Below are 19,331 nucleotides of genomic sequence, written 5' to 3' on the forward strand. Positions count from 1 at the left end.
CTTCAACCTCGCTAGCTTGTATATGCCATGCAAATTTTGATCTGAGCTCCCATAACTCATTCTCGTATTTAACTGTAATTTCGGGTACCTAGTTGATCACCGTTTGCATACCCATTACATAGTAAACTTGCATATCTAAAGCATGTAAGGCGCATGGTCTTCACAGTCGGGTGGAGCTCTTACAAGCCACGACTCAAAAGAAAATTTTGACAATGAAAGCGACCCGGGTTATAATTCTTCTATTCTGAGAAAAACATGTTGACTGGTACATTGCAATGGGTATAATTATTTAACCTCCCTAGTCAACCTATCGCTTCTTGAGTTGAGCAAACCTTCTGGATAGAACCTCGAATTCGTCCTCGATCGGCGGTGGACTCGAAACAGAAGACTTTTTAGAGTCTGTTGCTTTTGAAGATGGTTCAGGAGTTGTAGAAGAACTCCCTTGATCCTTTGATTTGTTTGCTTCGTCCGTCTTTTCGGTTGGATCAGTAGGTGGTACGTCTTCCTTTTGTTCGTCCTGGAAACGGATAAATTAGAATCTGTGAGGTTCTTTTCCTATCTAAGAGTTATGACGTACCTTCATGTCTTGGACAAGGCTCGCGGGATTAGGGTCATCGGGAGACGACCAGGGTACACCATATGCCTTGGTGATTTCTCTTATGTAGGCGTCTACCAATGCAGGGGCAGGAGTAACATTAATTATCTTGCTCATAACCTACAAGATGCGGTGTTAAAACGTTCGCATATTTAGATACTTAGAAACTCGACAACTTACGCGATTGCTTACACAGCCATTGCGGTTCTCCATGACACCCACAGCGAATTCACGTCCGTATTTGTGCATCAAGATATCCCGAAGGATATGCAATTCTATTCGCATGGCGTGAACCAGCATGGAAAATATGCAAACTTTTATAACCTACCCTTGAGTTCAGTACGTGGTGCGGCATGAATAATACTGCACACCCCTTCAACAATACCTGCAAGGAACAAATTAAACTTTCCGCTCCAGCTTGACTATTTTTCCTGCCCACCTGGATCGGGCTCTCGAGTACTGAGAGCCTATTAATGCCCGATGTCGTCGTAGAAGTAAAATATAGAATGCTCACTTCTGATCTAGAAGCCCGAATCGCGCCAATAGCAACTCGCAATACAATTCCAGGAGCTCCAGTAACTCGATATAAATGTCTTCATTGATTACTGTCCAGGGATCAACCAACGTTGCTGGGATGGTGAGGTAAAGGGTAACATACTCGTCTCTACCTTGATACGGGCAGTTTCTATCTTTCCTCGCTCTATCAAGTTGGCTATGTCGCGGCGAGCAGCCTTAGCCTGTGCTTCTTTCTTTTGCTGAAGCGTTCGCAAGCGCTGAACTGACAACCTGAAAGAGTGATGGATAAGATATGAGGGTATGGACTTGCAGAATTAACGATCACTTCAGTTGAACCTTCAGACAGATAGGTTGTGATGAGTTATGTACTTGATCGTCCAGTCAGCGCGCGACTGTGGTTACTTTCTACGAGTGCGCAGGATCATTTGGCAGCGATCTCACCTTGGCTTTGGCGGAGTTCCACATCGACATCGTCAAGATATCTATTAGAAAGCGAAGTAGTCAGGAGGCAGCTTTAACTTGACAAAGAGTGTGCAAGGAGTGCTGGCCCGCGATCATTGCAAATGACGGTGTGCTTGCATTGAAGGCTGTTGGCAAATATGAATGACAAATTGAGATGAGTCATGCAGAAGTCCTCTCAAGGCACCGTAAGCGATCAGGTTCAGGGACGACGACACTTTAAAGTCGCAACCTCAGCGAGGAACCGTTTCAATGATTTCTTTGTTCAAATGATTCGACAAGTCGAGGAACATATTTCGTTCGAGAAAAACAGGGCATGGAACACTGTTCAGTTTGCAAAGAAATGCAGTGACTAGACAGCATCTCGGCCGGGGCACATCTCCGTTGTGCTGTGCTTATTCGTGAGTGATTTACGGCGGGTTGGTGGAGGAAACATGGTATTTTTTGCAATGATTCTTATATGTCGACTATAGCTAGCTGATAAGCCAATGGCCGATGAAGGGTTTTACCCCTAATGGCGATTAACCGTCTGTGTTGATGGTTGTCGGGGCCCAGACACCTGGATTAGGACAGTCTGCCCGTTACAACTCGATTTCTTACTCACGACCGACTCTCGCCCCTTCCTTTCGATTCTCTCTCTATCTTCATCTACATGCTCGCTCATTTGCCAATTCTGTAATACCTTTCTTGCTGTTCAATATATAATCGCTCCACTTTCTTGATACGATCGTTTTCTACAACTATAATCATGGTCTCTCAGACTCGCTCACAGGCTGTGCGTCAGTCGCTGCATCTCCTCATATCCCCTCCACATCCCAATTCCAAGGTTGCTGTCGCCCCTCAGACCCCTGATTCGGCTCCTTTGGTCGTTCAATCCGACAATATTAGCCCTCCACCGAGCCCCCAACAACCCGATTCCGTCATGTTCTCCGTACTTTGCCAATACGACTTTGAAGCCCAAGAATCCGGTATGCTATCGTTCAGGAAGGGGCAGATATTAGATGTTGTCAAACGTGATGGGACGGGCTGGTGGGCAGCCATGCCGAAAGAAGGTACCGTCGTGGGCTGGATACCTCAGGCCTTTGTTCGTGCTCTTTCTAGCGATATGGCTGATCGGTTACGAAACTTGGGCGAAGAGTTTCGAATACCTGAATTCGAGGCCGAAGAGCTCTATAACAACACACACACCTACGAGAGCGGCGCACATGTTTTTGATTCCGATTCTGACAGTCCCACATCTGCTACTTACGAAGACTTCTTCAAGGTACATCTGTGTTCTACTCGCTGAATCAAGTTGCTAATGAATGAATTCCAGTCGCATTCTAGTTCTTCGATTGCCACATCCTATAATTCAAAAGATACCCCAAACAAGGTCGAAGGCCGAACAATACCCTCCACTTCACAGTCGTCATCCTCTTCATCACGGCGGTGCCAACAACTACATCCGCCACCATCTCCGTCATCGCCCATGCCTATACCCCCTGCCGGAGTTTCGCGGTCTATATCGCTTGATAAACCTACTCCACTGACACCTCCGCCAGACACCGATAGCCGAGCGAGAGCGGGTTCCCTGTCCAACCGTCATATTCGTCGGCGACCTGTCATGGTCAACGATGACCCAACATTGCGGCAGTTGTCTACTCTTATTGAAACCCAGGACTTGAAGAAGATCGATGAAATAGCAAGTCCAGACATCACTGGTTCATTCGATGCCATGTTCAAGAGCACGCGGCAGGACCAGCTTCGCCGAAAACCCAGCCAGACAATCAAACAGATGACGAAGAAAAATTACATACCGACAATATCCATTTGTAAACCTCGCTATTTCAAGCCACAATATGCCGATCAGATTGATGAGGATGACAAGGGGCACATACGCTTTGCATCAATACCAGCTCTAATTGAACGACTAACGCTAGTTACAGGAAGTAACGATCTTACAAGTAAGTTGAACTGCTTTCAAATCTGGCATATGTACACTAAACAGTATATGTTTAGAACAAACCGAAGGCAATTCCTTCACAAATGTTTTTCTTACAACCTTTCGGACGTTCATGACTGCAGATCAACTTTTCGAGCTACTCATTGACAGGTTCAATTTGAGACCCCCCAAATCACTAATAGAAACTGAGTACGAGGATTGGTCGACAAATCTTCGAGAACCCGTTCGTCAAAGGGTTCTTGAAGTTTTTGAACTATGGCTATCGAAGCACCGTCTTTTGGAAGAGGAACCTCACATTGGACGAGCTCTTGGCGCCTTTCTGAGTAATTTGGGCGGTACACATGCAGAGATGGCTATCAAGCTAGCAAAGGAGATCGCACAATCGGTATGACCAAGAATAGTATATACAGAAGAAAACTCTAATCTTGTATTTACAGTCATCAGTCCTCCCATCTTCATCGTTGCGTGCTGTTTCTCCGAGCAAAACCAAAATGGCCAAAGCGCAAAGGATCGACCTACTTAAACTGGATCCCATACGCGTAGCAGAGCAACTCACTCTCTGGGAGTATGCCTTGTATATCAAAATAACTCCACAACAATGTCTCTCTTATGCGAAAGCCAAGGCAAGAACTAATCCAGACCCCGCGTTCGCCAATTTACAGGAGTTTTGTGCTACTCATGACAAGCTCAACGGATGGGTAAAGAAAACTATCCTCATCTCCGACTCCCTTCCCAAACGAGCAGACACCGTCGAATTCTGGATCAAAGTCGCCGAAAAGTGCCGAACGTTGAACAACTTCTCGTCCATGAGTGCTATAATCATAGCCTTGTCCAGTATGGACATCAAAGATCTACATCTGACTTGGTCGCACGTACATCGGAAATCACAACTAGATCACTTGCTGCGGCACAATGAGCCCACAGGCGGTTTTGCTGGGTATCGCAATTTAGCCCAAAAGGCCGAAGGTCCCTGTGTGCCATTTATAGGGATGTACTTAACTGACCTTGTACATGCAAACGACCAACATAAACAAGCCGATGGTCGAGTTTGCTTTTTCCAGAAAGCGCGGTGGTATGAAATCATCACCAATATGCTGAAGTTCCAAACTCGGACGTACAAACTCGTCACCAGTGAGTCAACGACGCTATTCATTGAAGCGCAGCTTCGTGACGTCAGAGACAAGGATTGGTTTTGGAAGAGGAGCAAGGAGCTTCAGCGCAGCGAAATGGCGCATGCAGACATCAGGAAAGGTCTAGAGGCTGCAGGCTTCTGAAGAGCAAGCTTGACGCCTATCTTGGACGTCTAATATGTAATATATGTAACATTATTTAACTGTATCAACTGTGTATGTCACCACATCCTATCGATTATATAGAAACGAAAATCTGAATAACCAGAATGATAAGTGGCGTAGCACTATCGCCCCAATGAGGGGGTTTCTGAAAGTGTGAGAAGGCAGCTATGAAATAGATTGTATATCCCAGAAGGTCCGAAGTAACCAGAAAAAAGAAAAATTCGAGGCAAAAAGGTATGGTAGTACGTTACAGAAAAACAGACAGATGTGGAAGAGAAAAAATGTGGCTTTGATGAGGAAGCGAGAAATTAACAGTTGCAGGCATCAGGTTGGCCTGCAGCTCCCGCACCAGCTTGTTTATTGAGATCGAGGCCAGGTCTAGCGGCTGTACCAGTTCTACCAGCTCCAGCTCGTGTAGCCGAAGGAGCAGTTAGAGGAAGTTTCTGAGCTGAGGGTCGCACATTTCAATTCAGTGTTCAAAACTGCGGATCCTCAAAAGCTTACCGATAGCAGTAAAGATCTCTGTGACGCCCTCGCCCGTCTTTGCACTGGTTTCTGTCCACATGAGACCCTCCTCATCAGCATACTTCTTTGCTTCTTCCTGTGAGACTTGGCGTCGTGCCGCTAAATCTGACTTGTTTCCGCATAAAGCGATTACTATTGAAGGGTCGGCCTGTCGCTGCAACTCTCGTATCCATGTGCGAGCCTTTTCCAGTGATGCTGATTGTGTAATATCATACACAACGACGGCGCAATTAGCATTTCGGTAGTACATAGGTGCCTACGGGATGTGAAGATCAGGGTATGCTCTTGACATTAGGAATAGATTGATTACGCACAAGAGACTGTAAATAGGCTTGCGAGTCAGTTCCACAACTTATGAATGAGTCAAACAGTGAACACAGTGAACACACCTTATAGCGCTCCTGTCCAGCCGTATCCCTGCTGGATTTGAGTTCCATCGGTTATGTCATATGAAGAGGAGTCCGCACCATATCTCGAACTTCACCGTCGTCTGGTCATCGAGAGTGACAGTCTGCGTCAGAAAAGCGGCTGATAGAGGAGTATTAGACTGTTAGACGTGATGTAAGCGTACAACTGACCTCCAATAGTGCTCTCGCGATAGTCGTCAAATTGGTCTTTCACAAAGCGAAGGACCAGACTGGACAGGTGTGAGTTAGCGGCGATAGAGAACCATGCTAGACTAACCTTGATTTACCAACGGCAGATTCGCCTAAGAAAGAAGAAATGAGAAGAAAAAGAATACAATAGATAAAGAAAACTGACCTAAGAGAACGAGTTTGAATTGAAACTGTTTGGACATGGTCGTTAAGAGTAGGGGTAGCTCTGACTGTCTGATGATGCAGCAGCACCGCAGCCTGACCGCACGGGACGGCTGCTGTTGCCGGCATTTTCCGGTTAGTGAATTGCAAACAGTTTTTGTTCACGTCCCTCTTCTCCATACCACCAACTGCTTTTCTCCCGTTCTGCACTTCTGTCCTCGGCTTAAGTTCTAAGTTTCTGATCTCCTTTCGTCTGCAGTTTTTTTTGGCTGTGTTCGTTCGAGTCAGCAGTCTATCCAGTTCAGCGTTCATTGGCCTGTCTTCAGTCCCACGTCATCAGCGCAGACCGTTAAATCAGTCATATTTGAGAGCAAACATGAATCGACACCATCCCTACGGTGCAAATTTCGACCACTCTTCTCCAGGTCGTCGGGGTAACCATTCTCCTGCCCCTCCAGGTGATCGAGGCCACCGCTATCCAGATCGAGGCGGCCCACCCTTCAGAGCAAGAGGCGGTGGTTTCCAACGAGGTCGCGGAGGCTACGGGCATTATGATCAGGGAATGAGCAATCAAGGTGCTTACGATCAAGGACCAAGCCAAAACGATTTTGGTGGCTACAATAATTATGAGCCTCCACCACCAAACCACCAACAGTCATATTACCAAAACAGTTATGCAGATTCAACTCCTGCCCATTTTCCTCCATCAACAGGTCAATCAGGATACCAAGACTATTCTAAATTTGCAGGTGCGCTACAATTAAGATTTAACATAAATATAAAGGATAGGAAAAGAAGAACTATTCGTTCGTCTTAGTCTTTTTCGGGTGTGAGGCACGCGGGATCTGGCGCATTTTTTGTTTCGAAATCAGCATCATATCTTGGTAACTGCTGCGAGCTTCAGTGATATGTTCCACGATCCCCGTTCACTTTGGTTGACTTGAATCGTAAATATCGGTGTCTCCTTGAGCGTCTACGCCAGATGATGACATGGATCTGTCCTTGAGAATCATGAAATATTGCCGATACCCCGTGCTTCCCTCTCAATGCTACGTCCTATCTTACTTGATTTTTTCTCCACGCCATGATGTTTAAGTTTCTCACTTGTGCCTATTCACCGTGTTAGACGGACCAGGAACCTACGATGAAGAAGATCGGAATCGACGACCTATTAGGAAGGAAAGAGATGACAAAGTACATGACTCAATAATTGAAGAGCGCATCCAACGCGAAAGACCATGTCGAACTCTTTTCATTCGCAATATAAAGGCAAGTCGCCATGAAAATTTTTTTTGAGTTACGAATTTTGCTTCTGTTCATCAGACCTACGTATTTTTATGTATTTCAATTTAAGTGTGCTAATATACTTCCACTGCTAGTACGAAACTCCAAGCGAGGATGTGCGCCGAATATTTGAAGAACATGGTGAAATCAAGACCTTTTTTGATTTGATATCAACAAGAGGGATGGTTTTTGTTACCTATGTACGTGACGCATGTATACGGCGATTTCCGTGACCGCTGAGTATTGTGTCAATGTTTAGTTTGATCTTCGGGCAGCTGAAAGAGCACGGGAGCGTCTTCAAGGCTCGGAAATCAGTGGCCGACCAGTGAGCACAAATGAAAGCACAGATCCTTTCTCTTTAACAATACGCATATTCGCAGATCGATGTCCATTACTCTTTGCCACGGGACGACCAAAAAGGCAACGATCGCGAAAAAAATCAAGTCAGTAACATCTTCTCTCAGTTGAAGGGCCGTTGTTTACAACCTTTGTAGCAATTCCAAGGAACTCTTCAAGTGACTTTGCGGAATTCCGTTTCTGGTTTACCCATCGATGACAACGAAGTGCGTCGTAAATTCCAGCAATTTGGAGACGTTAAGGCCGTGAAACCTGTTGGCGATCGCATCGAGTTAGAACATTTCCGACTGTCTGTGTCAACACTATGTTGACATTCTTTTATTGCAGCTCACGTTACGTTGAATTTTACGACACAAGGGTCAGTGATTGAATTTCATTCGCAATTTTTTCCCCTGAAAGTTATGATAGGCTTGTGGTGAGGCCCATGATCGTCTGCGTCATCAGGGCCTACAAGATGGTGTAATGGACATAGTCTTTGCATGGGATGAAACTATTTCAGCTGGCCACCGGTAAGGTTTCGACGTGGATTGGATGAACGATGCGCTTATATTGTTTAGTGAGGGTGGCGGTGGTGGCGGCCACTGGGAAGATCGTGGCGGGATGCGTGGTGGGATGAGGGGCGGTCGAGGGGGAAATCGAGGCGCCCATCGCGGCGGAAGGGGTAGAGGTGAAGATTATGATGATCGCCGTGGGGATTTTGGTCGTCAAGATCGCGACTACAGGCAACGGAATGGTCGATACGACGACGAAAACCCAGGACGTGGCGGAAGGCAAGGTGGGTACAACGACCGTTACGAAAATAACCGTGGCGGTTATGGTGGACCGCCGCCTCCTCCTCCTCAGTCTGGTGGTTATGGTGCCCCACCTATAAGTGGATATGGCGGAGGACCTCCAGGATATGGCATGCCTCCGGCACCTCCGCCGCCACCTCCATCTGTGGGTTATATAATTTATTCCTTGTTGATCTATCTGACAACATCATAAGGCTCAGGATGACCGTCTTGAACAAGCAAGAAAAGTTCAACAAGTAAGCAAAACCAATCAAACTCATCTGTCATATTCTTACTATATGATGTAGCTGTTGGCCGCGTTGAAGCAACCTGTATCTGCTCCACCGGCTGTACCCCCTCCAACGTCCGCTCCCCCAATGCCTGCAATCCCAGCAGCACCGCCTACATCAAACTCATATTACTCGCAGCCGCCTGCCCAATATCCAGGTCCCGCCAATCCTTATGGTGCACCCAACGCACCTCCTGCTAGTGTACCACCTGTTAACCCTAACTTGGCTAACTTGCCTCCGAACATCCTTGCGCTATTGCAATCTGCACAGCAGCAGTCGCAACAACGACCTCCACCTCCAGGACAAGCTTTTAGTGCTCCTCCACCCCATTTAATGGGCACACCACCACCTGGGGCCATGGCTGGTGCGCCACCATCATCGACTAATCCACAATACCAGCAGTTGATGGCCTATCTGGTGAGTACTGGCTTAGCTATTGGCATGGGATAATGACTTACAATTAACCATCAGCAAACCCAGGCCACTGCTCAGGTACCGAAGCCATAACGAATGAGTGTCTTCACTAAGTTACATGGATGAATAGAGGCATCCTCCCAAAATACTGAATTCGACTTTATTAATTTGTAGTTGTTTTATCTGTCATTCAACGTGCTTTGTGGCTGTTTTTCTTTTGCTTATCTATCATTATTACTTTGAAGTTTTCTTTCGCTGTGCTATAGTTATGTAGTGTTCGGGTATCTTCTAGTATCTTGTAGCACACCGATTATGAATTTCAATTAGCGGATGCCGACGGAACATGAGGGAATGGCGCATGACGTGGTTGTGTCGGCGACAGTTTGGCTGGGCACCGGAGGCAAATAGCACATAAATATAGGTAGAGCACCAGAAACATTCCCATCTTCCGCTTTCTTTCACTGCCATTCGCTATGCTACGTCTTTCAGTCTCTTCTTTGAGACCCACTGTTAATTCAACACTACTCTCGTCGTTCCATAGGTTCTCGTGTGGTTCACGGAGCTTCAGCCATGGACTAGGTTCTATTCAACAATTGTCTCACCGCAAACCTACTTCCAATCTGCAGATTTCGCCCTACTTCAAGGGAGTCAGGTCCATTGTAACCGAAAGGCCAATGCTCCAGCAAGATACAGCCTTCAACTGGAGAAAATTTGCCATCACGGCTGTAAGTATTGTATCCTATAATGATGTTAATAACTCACATTTTCTGCAATTCAGGCTGGCGTTGCTGGCGCCGTGGTAGCTGTTGAGGCTATATTCAATCGCGACACACGAGATCCACTTACTGTCGCTGAAAGGAGCTTACTGAACGATAGCTTCAAGTACACTGGTGGTGGTCTTGTCCTAACAGCACTGGCTGCTCGCAACCTGTTTCGCTCTGGCTTCGCTTTCAGACTCATGTCTGCCAATCCATGTAGATTGGGTCATTTTATTGTTTTGTGAATGTCTCTGACAAACTTTCTAGGGATGGTACTTGGTGTCAGTTTGGTTGGAAGCATTGGCACAATGATGGGGACGATATATACTGCTCCTGAAAATACAGTTCAGAAGCACTTGTTCTGGCTTGTAAGTCATTTGAGCACAGCCGTTTATTAAAAAATTACTCACATCTTCCAGGGGTTTAATGCATGCCAGGCAGCAACTTTGAGTCCCCTCTTTTTCTTTAGCCCAGCTATACTTTCAAGAGCAGCCTTGTATACCGTTGGTGTAGTTGGTTCTATCTCATATGTCGGTGCAACTGCTACGTGAGCCCTGAAGTTGATTCGTTTTACTTTGTTATCTGATCTGATCTACCTTCGTGTAACAGCAATGATAAGTATTTGAACCTCGGAGGACCTCTTCTGGCAGGAGTGACTGTAGTCGCTCTTAGCTCCCTTGCGCCAATGCTTCTGCCTTCTATGGGTATGCGTAGTCTTATGATTGCCGAATCTATTTCTCTCTACGGAGGACTAGCTCTATTTGGCGGATTTGTGCTCTATGAGTGCGTCTCTGTCTCTGTTCTGCCCTAATTTTTCAACCCTAATTGGTATGCAGTACGCAAAAGATCCTTAAGCACGCCCGTCTAGCTGAACAGGGCATTATGAAAGCAGACCCCATCAAAGAATCTATCAGCCTCGAACTCGATATGATCAATATCTTGTAAGATTCCGCAACATATCAATTCAAATATATTCTAATCTCTTAATGCATAGCATTCGACTTGTCCAGATCCTCGCTATGCAGGGCAACCGCAAAAAGTAAACAGTTGTTATCTTGCAGGTAAAACGATCCTTCGCCACTTACTCTCATTATTTACATTTAAATTCATGTATCTTCTATCATACAATGTGTATTTCTATCTACGTGCCAGTCGATGCGACGAACTTCTACTAACTCGTGGATATCAATTTATTTCAAGGTAAAAGCTGCTGTACAACCAGAGGAAAGATGATCATATTAACCGAAAGTTCGCTAATTCGATTTAAGAAGTTCCGGCCTTCCCAAGGCTCTCTAAAATTTTAACAAAACCTCCTGGGTCGACAATCTCAGTTCCACCGTACGTCACTCTTTTGCCTGTTTTGCTTGCCCACTCCTGTAGGTTACCGTATTCCACATAACCGGCACCACCCACTATGAAGACCATTCCCTCCGAAAATGCCATGCGTTTGGCTCTCCCAACTCCACTGCTACCAGGAGCTCCAGGCATCCCTGTATGGCCATGCCGTGGGGCGCGGGGGTCCAGGAAGACATATTCGTCGGTTTCCGCCAAAGATTGGTTAGAAGCCGCTGATGAGTCCATGAGCGCCTCAGTGAGCCTTGAAACGGGGAAAAGTTTGTTGGTGGGTAAAAAGTTCTTGACGCCTGAGATGAGGGTGTCAAATCTTCCATCTTTGAGGCGGTCTGTAAGCTATAGAAGCATGAAAATAATTGAGTCAGAGATGCAAAAGGGGGAGCATGTGCAATGTTGATGGTACCTTATTCCCTAGAGCACTGAAGCCTTTGAACAGTTCCCCTCCTTGACCAGCTACACCTCCAAGGGCGGGAGTTGCAGTCCCTGTATTTGCAGCGCTGATAGAAGAGGTCATGCGCGAAATTTCGCGTGTTCGTCTGACATATTCGAACGCTGCCACATCTGCGCCTGCAGACTTTAACTCTTTCTCTAGCTCTGCGACGTCGTCCTTTGAAACTGAATTGTCGGGTGCTGAGAGGTAGAACACAAGAACGAGACGGAGCTTATCATTAGCGGTGAGTTCTCCATCGGGACGAGGGGCACGTAGGAACTCCAGAATGGACGCAGTTGTCTAACAAAACTATGTGTAAACTATTACGCAGGCATACATCATTCAAAACGGTTCACCTGTCTTGTAATGGCTTCTTCTGTGCTAAACAATTCGTCAAGGGAGCGTTTCTTGATTTGTTCTAGCAGGGCAGTTGCTATATTCATATGGGTATCCAATGTTGCTTTTCTCGCTGTCAACTCAGGTAGCTGAGTTATAGCGGTTTTCAGATGTGCAGCATTTGCTGTGAGGTCTCTGTATAGCAATGAGCAGACTGTACCATTACAATATCATGGAATACCCACAGCTGTGATATATCGTTAACATCACTGACACCGGTACTTCGCGTAATTTCCGCGGCATCTTGTTTGTATTTGTTCAGCTCCAAGTCAATCTCCTCTGCGACCTGGGGAAACGGGTTGGCGGCATTCTGAGCCCAGAAAAAGTCTTTTGAGTCTAGGTCGTATGACTTCTTCCCTTGCTGCTGAGTGACGGTCACGCGGTTGAGTTTAATGTCGAGACAGTCGGAAACCAGAGCTTGATATGTCCAACCATGAGCAACGACTGACACCAAATCCACATTACGGTCCAGGATAAGCAAAACTGGAAGAAAGTCACTAAGTACCATATAGAAAGAATTCATGATGAGACTTACGAGGGCGCTGTAAATTTGAAAGTCCAGTAGAATCTTGAGAGAAGAGTGAAGTAGTAGATGTGCCATGAGAACGGGCGCCGGAAAGAATGGCGTCCCGAATCTTGGTCTCCAGTTTCTTTGCAACCATCTCGGCTGCATTTCCTCTTGGTGCTCGAATAAAGGGTACGTGTCCTGAAATGGTTGTAAATTGCTTAAAATCAAGGATGTAAGAAAAGAACATGACACACCCATGGTAGCGACTGCACTGAAGAGTCCATTAGCTACGCGTTCAATCTCTTCTTCGATTTGTTGTTCAGTGGAGGAAGGAGAATTCAGTATGGTATAAGTGGCAACAGGCCCAGATGAAGTCGGTGGTGTAGGGGACGTTACAGAGGGTATAAGTGGATGAGGTAAAAGGGAGAAAAGTGAAGGTGAAGGGGCTATAAATGAGAGGTACTGGTCAACGACCTGTAATTCGACATGTATCTAGATCAATAACCGTCGCCGGGAATTGCTATTATGACGCACTTGTTCGACGAGCTCTCCAGTACCGTCCTGTGCCACAGAAGCTGCAAGTTCTTCTAGAAGAGCGCGGGGAAGCGGTTCGACGAAGTTTAAATGGAAAGATTCGTATAACGACTTTTGTAGGTCTTGAGCGATGCGCTTGATATTTGTCAATGTTGGAGAGACAAAATATACGGCGGGAACATCAGGCAAAGGAGGTCGTAAGGAGTGAAGCTGTCTGGAGTACCCTTCAATACAATTACTACGATGAATAGGAGCAATAGCTTACACGTGGAGGGTCACCCCCGCGTCACGTAGATCCTGAACGCGCAGGACAGTCGCAAGAACATCCTTGGTTTGCTGATCCAGGACCAGAATTTTCCATACAGGTGGCCCGGATACTGGAGGGGTTTTAAAGCCTGGGGCACCCTTTCCTGAGTGTGCAGAGGGAGCCTCAACAGGTTGATTGAGGTTAAGCAAGTTCAGCAGGGCAGTTGTTTGTGCATGCTGTAACGTCGATACCACAGACTAAGGCACATTCAATACCAATGCTATGACAAGTAATCCAGCGTATGACTGACCTGCTTCGAGGCGCTCGCCATCGCGAGGCTGAAATGGAAATTAAACTCGTAGAAGTTGTAGCAACCAAGTAACAAGTCAAGTAGCTACCACTCGAGTGTGGCGACTGAAGGTGACTGGGATCACATGATTATAGATTGTCAGTGCAATCATCGCATTAACTTTGTGCATCTATTCATTGATGAGTGCTTGTTCTGGCATTCGACAAGTTGGTTCGACTACCACCGACCGGCCACAACTTGGTCCTTTTCGCAAAATCTTAACCAGTCTCTCAAAGTAGGAACAGAAACGGACAACACTCTGCCATACCCAAGGTTTCTTGCAAGCGGCGACGTTCCAATCACAGTGCACACCATAGTCTCAAGTATCATTATTGCTGACAAGTCAACTCCTTTACCAGTGGTTTTGGGTGGTCAGGAAGCGTCCAATCTCCACTGGTATACCTTGACACTTAAACGGACTTTACTGTGATCTGTCGTGATCTCCACCTGAGAACTATGATGACGTCCCAGGCCCGACATTTCCGTAAGAGAACCATGGTTATTTACAACCCGCCGCATGGCACAAGTATCATGGGCAAAGGTTGACAATTACTATTGGAGACGAGTTGACTTGTCGACGCTCTGGTATTCAGATGTTCTACCTTATACCAGCAGCATCGAGGTATGTTCATGAGAATAAAAGACGCCTAAGGGAACCCGAATTAAATTATAGTTATGGCAACTCCCAAACTGTTGTATTATTCCAGGTGAAGGCAAATGTGCCCGAACTTGGAAGTTCCTTGGGAGAAAACGTGTTTACAGAGGCATGGCCATCGAACAGTACGATCTTCGACCCTCTTATTTCCCGAACAATAGGTGTTTGCAAAGACTAAAACCAAACCCACCATAAGCGAATAACAAGCCGGGATCAGAAGTAGGTCACTTGCCTTATTGGGGTTATCTGTTCATGGTTGAAAAGTTAACGTTACTACTACACCTTCTTGCTTTTGTATTCCATATACCCCCTGGCCTCAGGTCTAGGATGCTTCCGCTCTCTAAAGATGCTCATGAATTACGATATCCAGTGTACCTTCAACGGCGCACAGACGAACTCAATAACGACTGGACCACGACTGGGGTAGTCGCTTCTAGCCCAAGCCTACCTACTTCCACGCCGACTTCGCTTTCTATACCTCCTGCGATACCCACAAATACACCACCTATCCCGACTGATCCTCAGGATATATCAATTTCTACTCTTGACGCGACACCCACACCATCTGACGCTACCAGAGCATCGTCTGCCGATGGTTCTCTGGTGTTCACAACAATCTTCCCTATATCCACCATTACACAAGAGTTCACTACGTTTACATCCTTTTCCGAATCTTTGGTAACCCGGAGTACAAGTATATCCTCAAGTTCAACTACATTATCCTCAACGACTTCAATGGTTTCCGCCGCGTTCAGCACCTCTTCTCCAATATTGTCAAGGTCTGGTGAACTTTGCCCAGGCGATGGCTTGGACTCTACCGCTGCGGGGATTTTATCTGTAGTCATTGTTCCGAGTGCAATCGGTTTCATACTATGGGTATGATTTTTTACATCATTCTAGAACCCGAGGGTATTGATTGTTCAATAGCTCACATTTGCGATTCTGCGACCCCGTTTCCGACAAGTATACGGCCTACGAGAATGGTTTGTACAGCAGGAGTAAGTTCAAACCTGAATGTTTGCTTTTCGTAGTTTGAGCCTAACCACGACATTCAAAGTCTTCGACCAAAGCCCTTGGGTTCTTCATTTTTTGCGTTTCTTTTTCCAAAGGTCCCTCTAGTCCCTTCACTACCTTCAGACGTATCAGATGCAGGCCGTTCTCCAAACCAAGACGCCAAATTATTCCCATCAGATGAACAACTCAGCCAACGCGCGTTATGGGTTGCCTTACTTATTACGCTTGGATGGTCCTTCCTAGCTCTTGCTGGTGCTCTCCCTCTATATCTTATCAACACACCTTGTAATGGCAATCTTCCTCCTGCCTCCGTTTTTGGAGGCGGTTACTCAACGCTCACGGACCTCAGCCTAATCCGCCTTGTGAGACTCTTTGAAGATGCAGGTATCACAGTCACCGGGTCTTCCTCGATTAAAAGGAGGGAAACTCTGTCCGACTCTGATCCTTTCCATGCTCATGTTCGAGTGATTGTGCTGACCGTTATGACCATCGTGCTGGGGATCCTTCCGCCTCTATACAAAATCATCAAGGAGTTCAACAGAGTCGTAGACTATAGACAACGGTGGTTGGCGGTAAAATGCGAGGGAAAAGATATGGGATGGTTGAGCGCGAAGAAAGCGCCTGGTTACGCTATGTGGGGTGAAAAGCAGCTGAAGGATCATCTGGTGAAAATTGGCTTGAGTTCGTCGTTGGGTGATGCTGGAAAACGAAACCATACTTCCAAGAGCGCAGGTGTCCGTCCTAGAAATGGCGAAAGAAGAACTAGAAATAGAGAAGAAGAACAGCCACTGAATCGGAACGAAGATATGACTGGTGCAGAAGTTGACATTCAGAGCCTATTTTCTATAGGGTGAGTCTATTTTGACTGTAATTTGTGCTAAATCAGCGCCGAACTATTACACTTAGAGATACCCACAAACTAGCACTACTCATAGATGAACGAGACGAAATTTTGGAAAACCTTGAGATATCAGAAACGAAGTATATAAGCTCTTTCCGAGTGACTACTCCAGACCCTTCCATCATAGATTTTGTTCCTCCTCCTCCTCCTGCAGATCCATCACGCCCATATATCAGCCGACCTCTTCCACTTGCACCTCAGCAACGAAGGTCTCGTTCACGAAGACATATGAATCGCGCCTTTGCAGCCTCTTCGCTAGCCCCTACTTCGTTTGTCGCACCATCATCCTATTACAAACTTAGAGGAGTTTCGGGTGTCAGCGGGGGAAGGTTTGCAGAAGTTGGTGTTGATCGACACCAGAGCCTGTCAGAGTCAATAAACTCGCGCGTTATTGGCAGTAGATTTATGGAAGTGAATCGGAACTCTGTCGCCTATGGCCGGTTACCCTTAGGTACCAGCGTAGCGATAGAAAAAACAGGCGAATTGGGACCAGTGGACGGACATGGAAGTTGGCTTCCACATATACCGGATCCCAGATTATTCGGGCCCAATTATGGAATCACTCCGTATGAAGATATGGAAGTAGACGAACATGGAGTTGTCCGTACTATTCACGAACAGGACGAGGAATGGGTGGATATATCTCAAGATGGCCCAGAAATGATCGGAGACGATCATAATGGCTTCCCGCCAGAGCAAGCAGGGCCCTCATCCTTCTTACGTCGACCTCGCACCCCGAAATCGGATCCTCCTCCTTCTACACGACGAGAAACATTTCCTCGTCGTCAAACACAAGTGGTTGATCCTGAATCTGTTCCACCTCCACACCTTCGGCTTCAACCTTCCCAGCCCTTTGTGCGACCCCTCGACGGCCTAGGCTTCGAGGAACTCGGAAATGTCTATGCTGAAATAACTCAATGGCGCTCACGGCTGAAGATTATCAACGCTGAAATTGCTGACGCTCAGAGGGACAGTTATAACGATATCGCGTCTGGCACGGGTATAAATGGATGGTTGATGATTGGGAAAGGTCTTCGTTTTATTCCAGGCATTCAGATGATCGAAGGCAGGGCGAAAGAAGACATCAGATGGGACGTACTTCAGAACGAGAGGACCAGTCTCGATTTAATTGCTATGTGGTCTGTTATCATCGTTGTGGCGGTTATGTTAGGAGCTGCTTGTAAGGGTTTCTATTCTTCACACACTAGGGGAAAGGGCTGAACTGCATTTTTTTCAGTGACTGCAGCTGTTGGCTTAACTCTTGCACCAGCACCTGATGTTGCACATTTCATTCCATTTCTACAGCCCCTCATTTCGGCGAATACTATTGCTGCAGGGGTTGCCACTATTCTGGCACCAGCAGTGGCTGTGACTATCTTCATTGTTTTGGGTCTAGCTATGATAAATTGTTCGTCTTTCAGACGCCATTTCTGCTTATGTTGATATTAATCGATCAATCTGTGACAGGGGTGGCCAAAATCCATGGTTCTGTTTCTATCTCAGGAAACCAACTTCTCGTCTTCAAAATTTCATTTTTCATTTTAGCTGCTATTGGCGCAGTCTGGTTGATCGCGATTGGTGCGATCCTTTTCTCCATGCAGGCCTTCAGCACAGATGTAAACACCACGAAAACCATCGCTACTGGTGCAATATATATGAGCGTGCTTGCTCTTGCCATCGTTATCAATATCGCCATCATCTTCCCTGCACTCCTCATGTTGCAGCCCATCCGCCTTTGGCGTGTTCTCCGCGCCGAGAAGCAGGCATTGACTCCACGGCAAAGATTCCGGGGTAGGAAATTTGATTTTCTGGTAACTGCCACCAGTTTGACGTATAATATCTAGCTGTTTATCCGAGAACCTATGACCCTTCGTATGCCATCGGAGCATGCGTCCTGGCGATTGTTTTTGCTTCCACCTTTGCTCTTATTTTCCCTCTCATTGCGCCTGCTGTAGTCATATTGGTTTTCCTTACACTGATTGGTATGGTTCTTTGTGTCATTTACGTCTGACGCCCCGCTGATTTGATTCTATCAGCTCATCGATATCTTGTTGGATATGTATATGCTCGTACCCATTCCCAGACAGGCGGCCTGTTACAAATATGGCTCTTGAAAAGATTCGGAACATTACTATCATTTCAACCCATTCTTCTTGGGCTTATTGTCTTGTCTTTGCGTTTTTGGGCCGAAGGCGGCATTCTCGTTGGAACAGGGGTCTTCGTGATTATTTTTGTCGAAGCATACACCAGCTGGAAAACACGGTTGCCGGGACGTAAATCTTTGAGTCCAATCACCATAAACTCATTGGATACGTTTGCAAGTGGAGCTGATAGATATCTCAACTTCGAGACGGATACAGCCAATGGAAGTAGTATTCCTGGAACGCGAACCCGTGGTTCTATGGCCTCTGTGCTCGAAATGATGAGTGTGACTTTGGCTGTGATGCCTTCAGCCTCTTCCTATAAAGGTGCTCTACCCCTTCGTGAGTTTTGCCTTCTTTTGCTGTACGTGACAGGATTTCTTATTAATCCCTTCCTTACGTAGAAACCGAAACCTTGGATGACCTAACGGCCACGGAGAGGGCAGCGCGTACACATCCTGACGCCCCACCCCATTTGCCGCCATTGCCTTTCACTGATCACGCTGAAGATATGGCTGGGATCATGTACGCACCAGAGTTGATAGCTCCACCTCCTATTATCTGGTTGCCGAATGATTCAGCAGGTGTAGCTCGGTCGGAGGCTGTCGATTTGCAGAAATATCATGATCTGCAAGTCACTCTGGACGTGCGGGCCAAGGAAGACGTAATGACAAGAAGGTCTTCGTCGACGCGTCGAAACTCTAGATAATCTATTGTTGTGCTATGTATGGACAGTTCCCTGGTACTGATGACTACTGAACAATTCTTGACAACTGTATATCCTCCATCTTGCTTGTTGTACTTAGGCTAATGATCTTGTAATGATCTGCGATTTCTGTA

The 19,331-nt window shown here is 46.4% G+C and overlaps 7 protein-coding genes across 7 annotated transcripts; 4 read left to right on the forward strand and 3 right to left on the reverse strand.

The window, feature by feature from the left end:
- Positions 1–307: 307 nt before the first annotated feature.
- Positions 308–1,582, reverse strand: JR316_0000430 (IST1-like protein; the record flags this gene model as incomplete). The annotated part of the gene is made up of 8 exons (XM_047886245.1): positions 308–517; positions 578–715; positions 776–870; positions 924–980; positions 1,035–1,054; positions 1,110–1,200; positions 1,254–1,381; positions 1,521–1,582. The coding sequence occupies 8 exons, from the start codon at positions 1,580–1,582 to the stop codon at positions 308–310; spliced, it is 801 nt and encodes a 266-aa protein (XP_047753991.1).
- A 736-nt stretch (positions 1,583–2,318) lies between these two features.
- On the forward strand, positions 2,319–4,786 carry JR316_0000431 (Cell division control protein 25; the record flags this gene model as incomplete). Its single annotated transcript, XM_047886246.1, has 4 exons — positions 2,319–2,834; positions 2,886–3,513; positions 3,569–3,897; positions 3,950–4,786. The coding sequence occupies 4 exons, from the start codon at positions 2,319–2,321 to the stop codon at positions 4,784–4,786; spliced, it is 2,310 nt and encodes a 769-aa protein (XP_047753992.1).
- Positions 4,787–5,115: 329 nt separating this feature from the next.
- JR316_0000432 (GTPase Ypt5) lies at positions 5,116–6,131 on the reverse strand (the record flags this gene model as incomplete). Its single annotated transcript, XM_047886247.1, has 7 exons — positions 5,116–5,255; positions 5,312–5,588; positions 5,722–5,752; positions 5,800–5,860; positions 5,911–5,969; positions 6,017–6,041; positions 6,095–6,131. The coding sequence occupies 7 exons, from the start codon at positions 6,129–6,131 to the stop codon at positions 5,116–5,118; spliced, it is 630 nt and encodes a 209-aa protein (XP_047753993.1).
- Positions 6,132–6,466: 335 nt separating this feature from the next.
- JR316_0000433 (Protein MEI2-like 2) lies at positions 6,467–9,298 on the forward strand (the record flags this gene model as incomplete). The annotated part of the gene is made up of 13 exons (XM_047886248.1): positions 6,467–6,839; positions 7,217–7,284; positions 7,414–7,419; positions 7,470–7,574; positions 7,634–7,699; positions 7,755–7,817; positions 7,869–8,020; positions 8,059–8,089; positions 8,140–8,240; positions 8,289–8,667; positions 8,717–8,758; positions 8,810–9,208; positions 9,263–9,298. The coding sequence occupies 13 exons, from the start codon at positions 6,467–6,469 to the stop codon at positions 9,296–9,298; spliced, it is 1,821 nt and encodes a 606-aa protein (XP_047753994.1).
- Positions 9,299–9,879: 581 nt separating this feature from the next.
- Positions 9,880–11,006, forward strand: JR316_0000434 (Growth hormone-inducible transmembrane protein; the record flags this gene model as incomplete). The annotated part of the gene is made up of 7 exons (XM_047886249.1): positions 9,880–9,930; positions 9,984–10,179; positions 10,231–10,331; positions 10,383–10,510; positions 10,573–10,746; positions 10,800–10,904; positions 10,958–11,006. 7 exons carry the CDS (start codon positions 9,880–9,882, stop codon positions 11,004–11,006), a joined length of 804 nt encoding a protein of 267 aa, XP_047753995.1.
- Positions 11,007–11,226: 220 nt separating this feature from the next.
- JR316_0000435 (Protein sly1) lies at positions 11,227–13,762 on the reverse strand (the record flags this gene model as incomplete). The annotated part of the gene is made up of 9 exons (XM_047886250.1): positions 11,227–11,652; positions 11,720–12,046; positions 12,103–12,277; positions 12,328–12,625; positions 12,678–12,848; positions 12,905–13,124; positions 13,185–13,398; positions 13,450–13,688; positions 13,742–13,762. 9 exons carry the CDS (start codon positions 13,760–13,762, stop codon positions 11,227–11,229), a joined length of 2,091 nt encoding a protein of 696 aa, XP_047753996.1.
- Positions 13,763–14,762: 1,000 nt separating this feature from the next.
- JR316_0000436 (uncharacterized protein) lies at positions 14,763–19,200 on the forward strand (the record flags this gene model as incomplete). Its single annotated transcript, XM_047886251.1, has 9 exons — positions 14,763–15,311; positions 15,363–15,433; positions 15,493–16,299; positions 16,356–17,530; positions 17,588–17,740; positions 17,818–18,141; positions 18,195–18,332; positions 18,387–18,833; positions 18,896–19,200. 9 exons carry the CDS (start codon positions 14,763–14,765, stop codon positions 19,198–19,200), a joined length of 3,969 nt encoding a protein of 1,322 aa, XP_047753997.1.
- Between the last annotated feature and the right edge of the window lie 131 nt (positions 19,201–19,331).

This window comes from Psilocybe cubensis, chromosome 1 (assembly GCF_017499595.1).
Source record: "Psilocybe cubensis strain MGC-MH-2018 chromosome 1, whole genome shotgun sequence".
Lineage (NCBI taxonomy): Eukaryota > Fungi > Basidiomycota > Agaricomycetes > Agaricales > Agrocybaceae > Psilocybe > Psilocybe cubensis.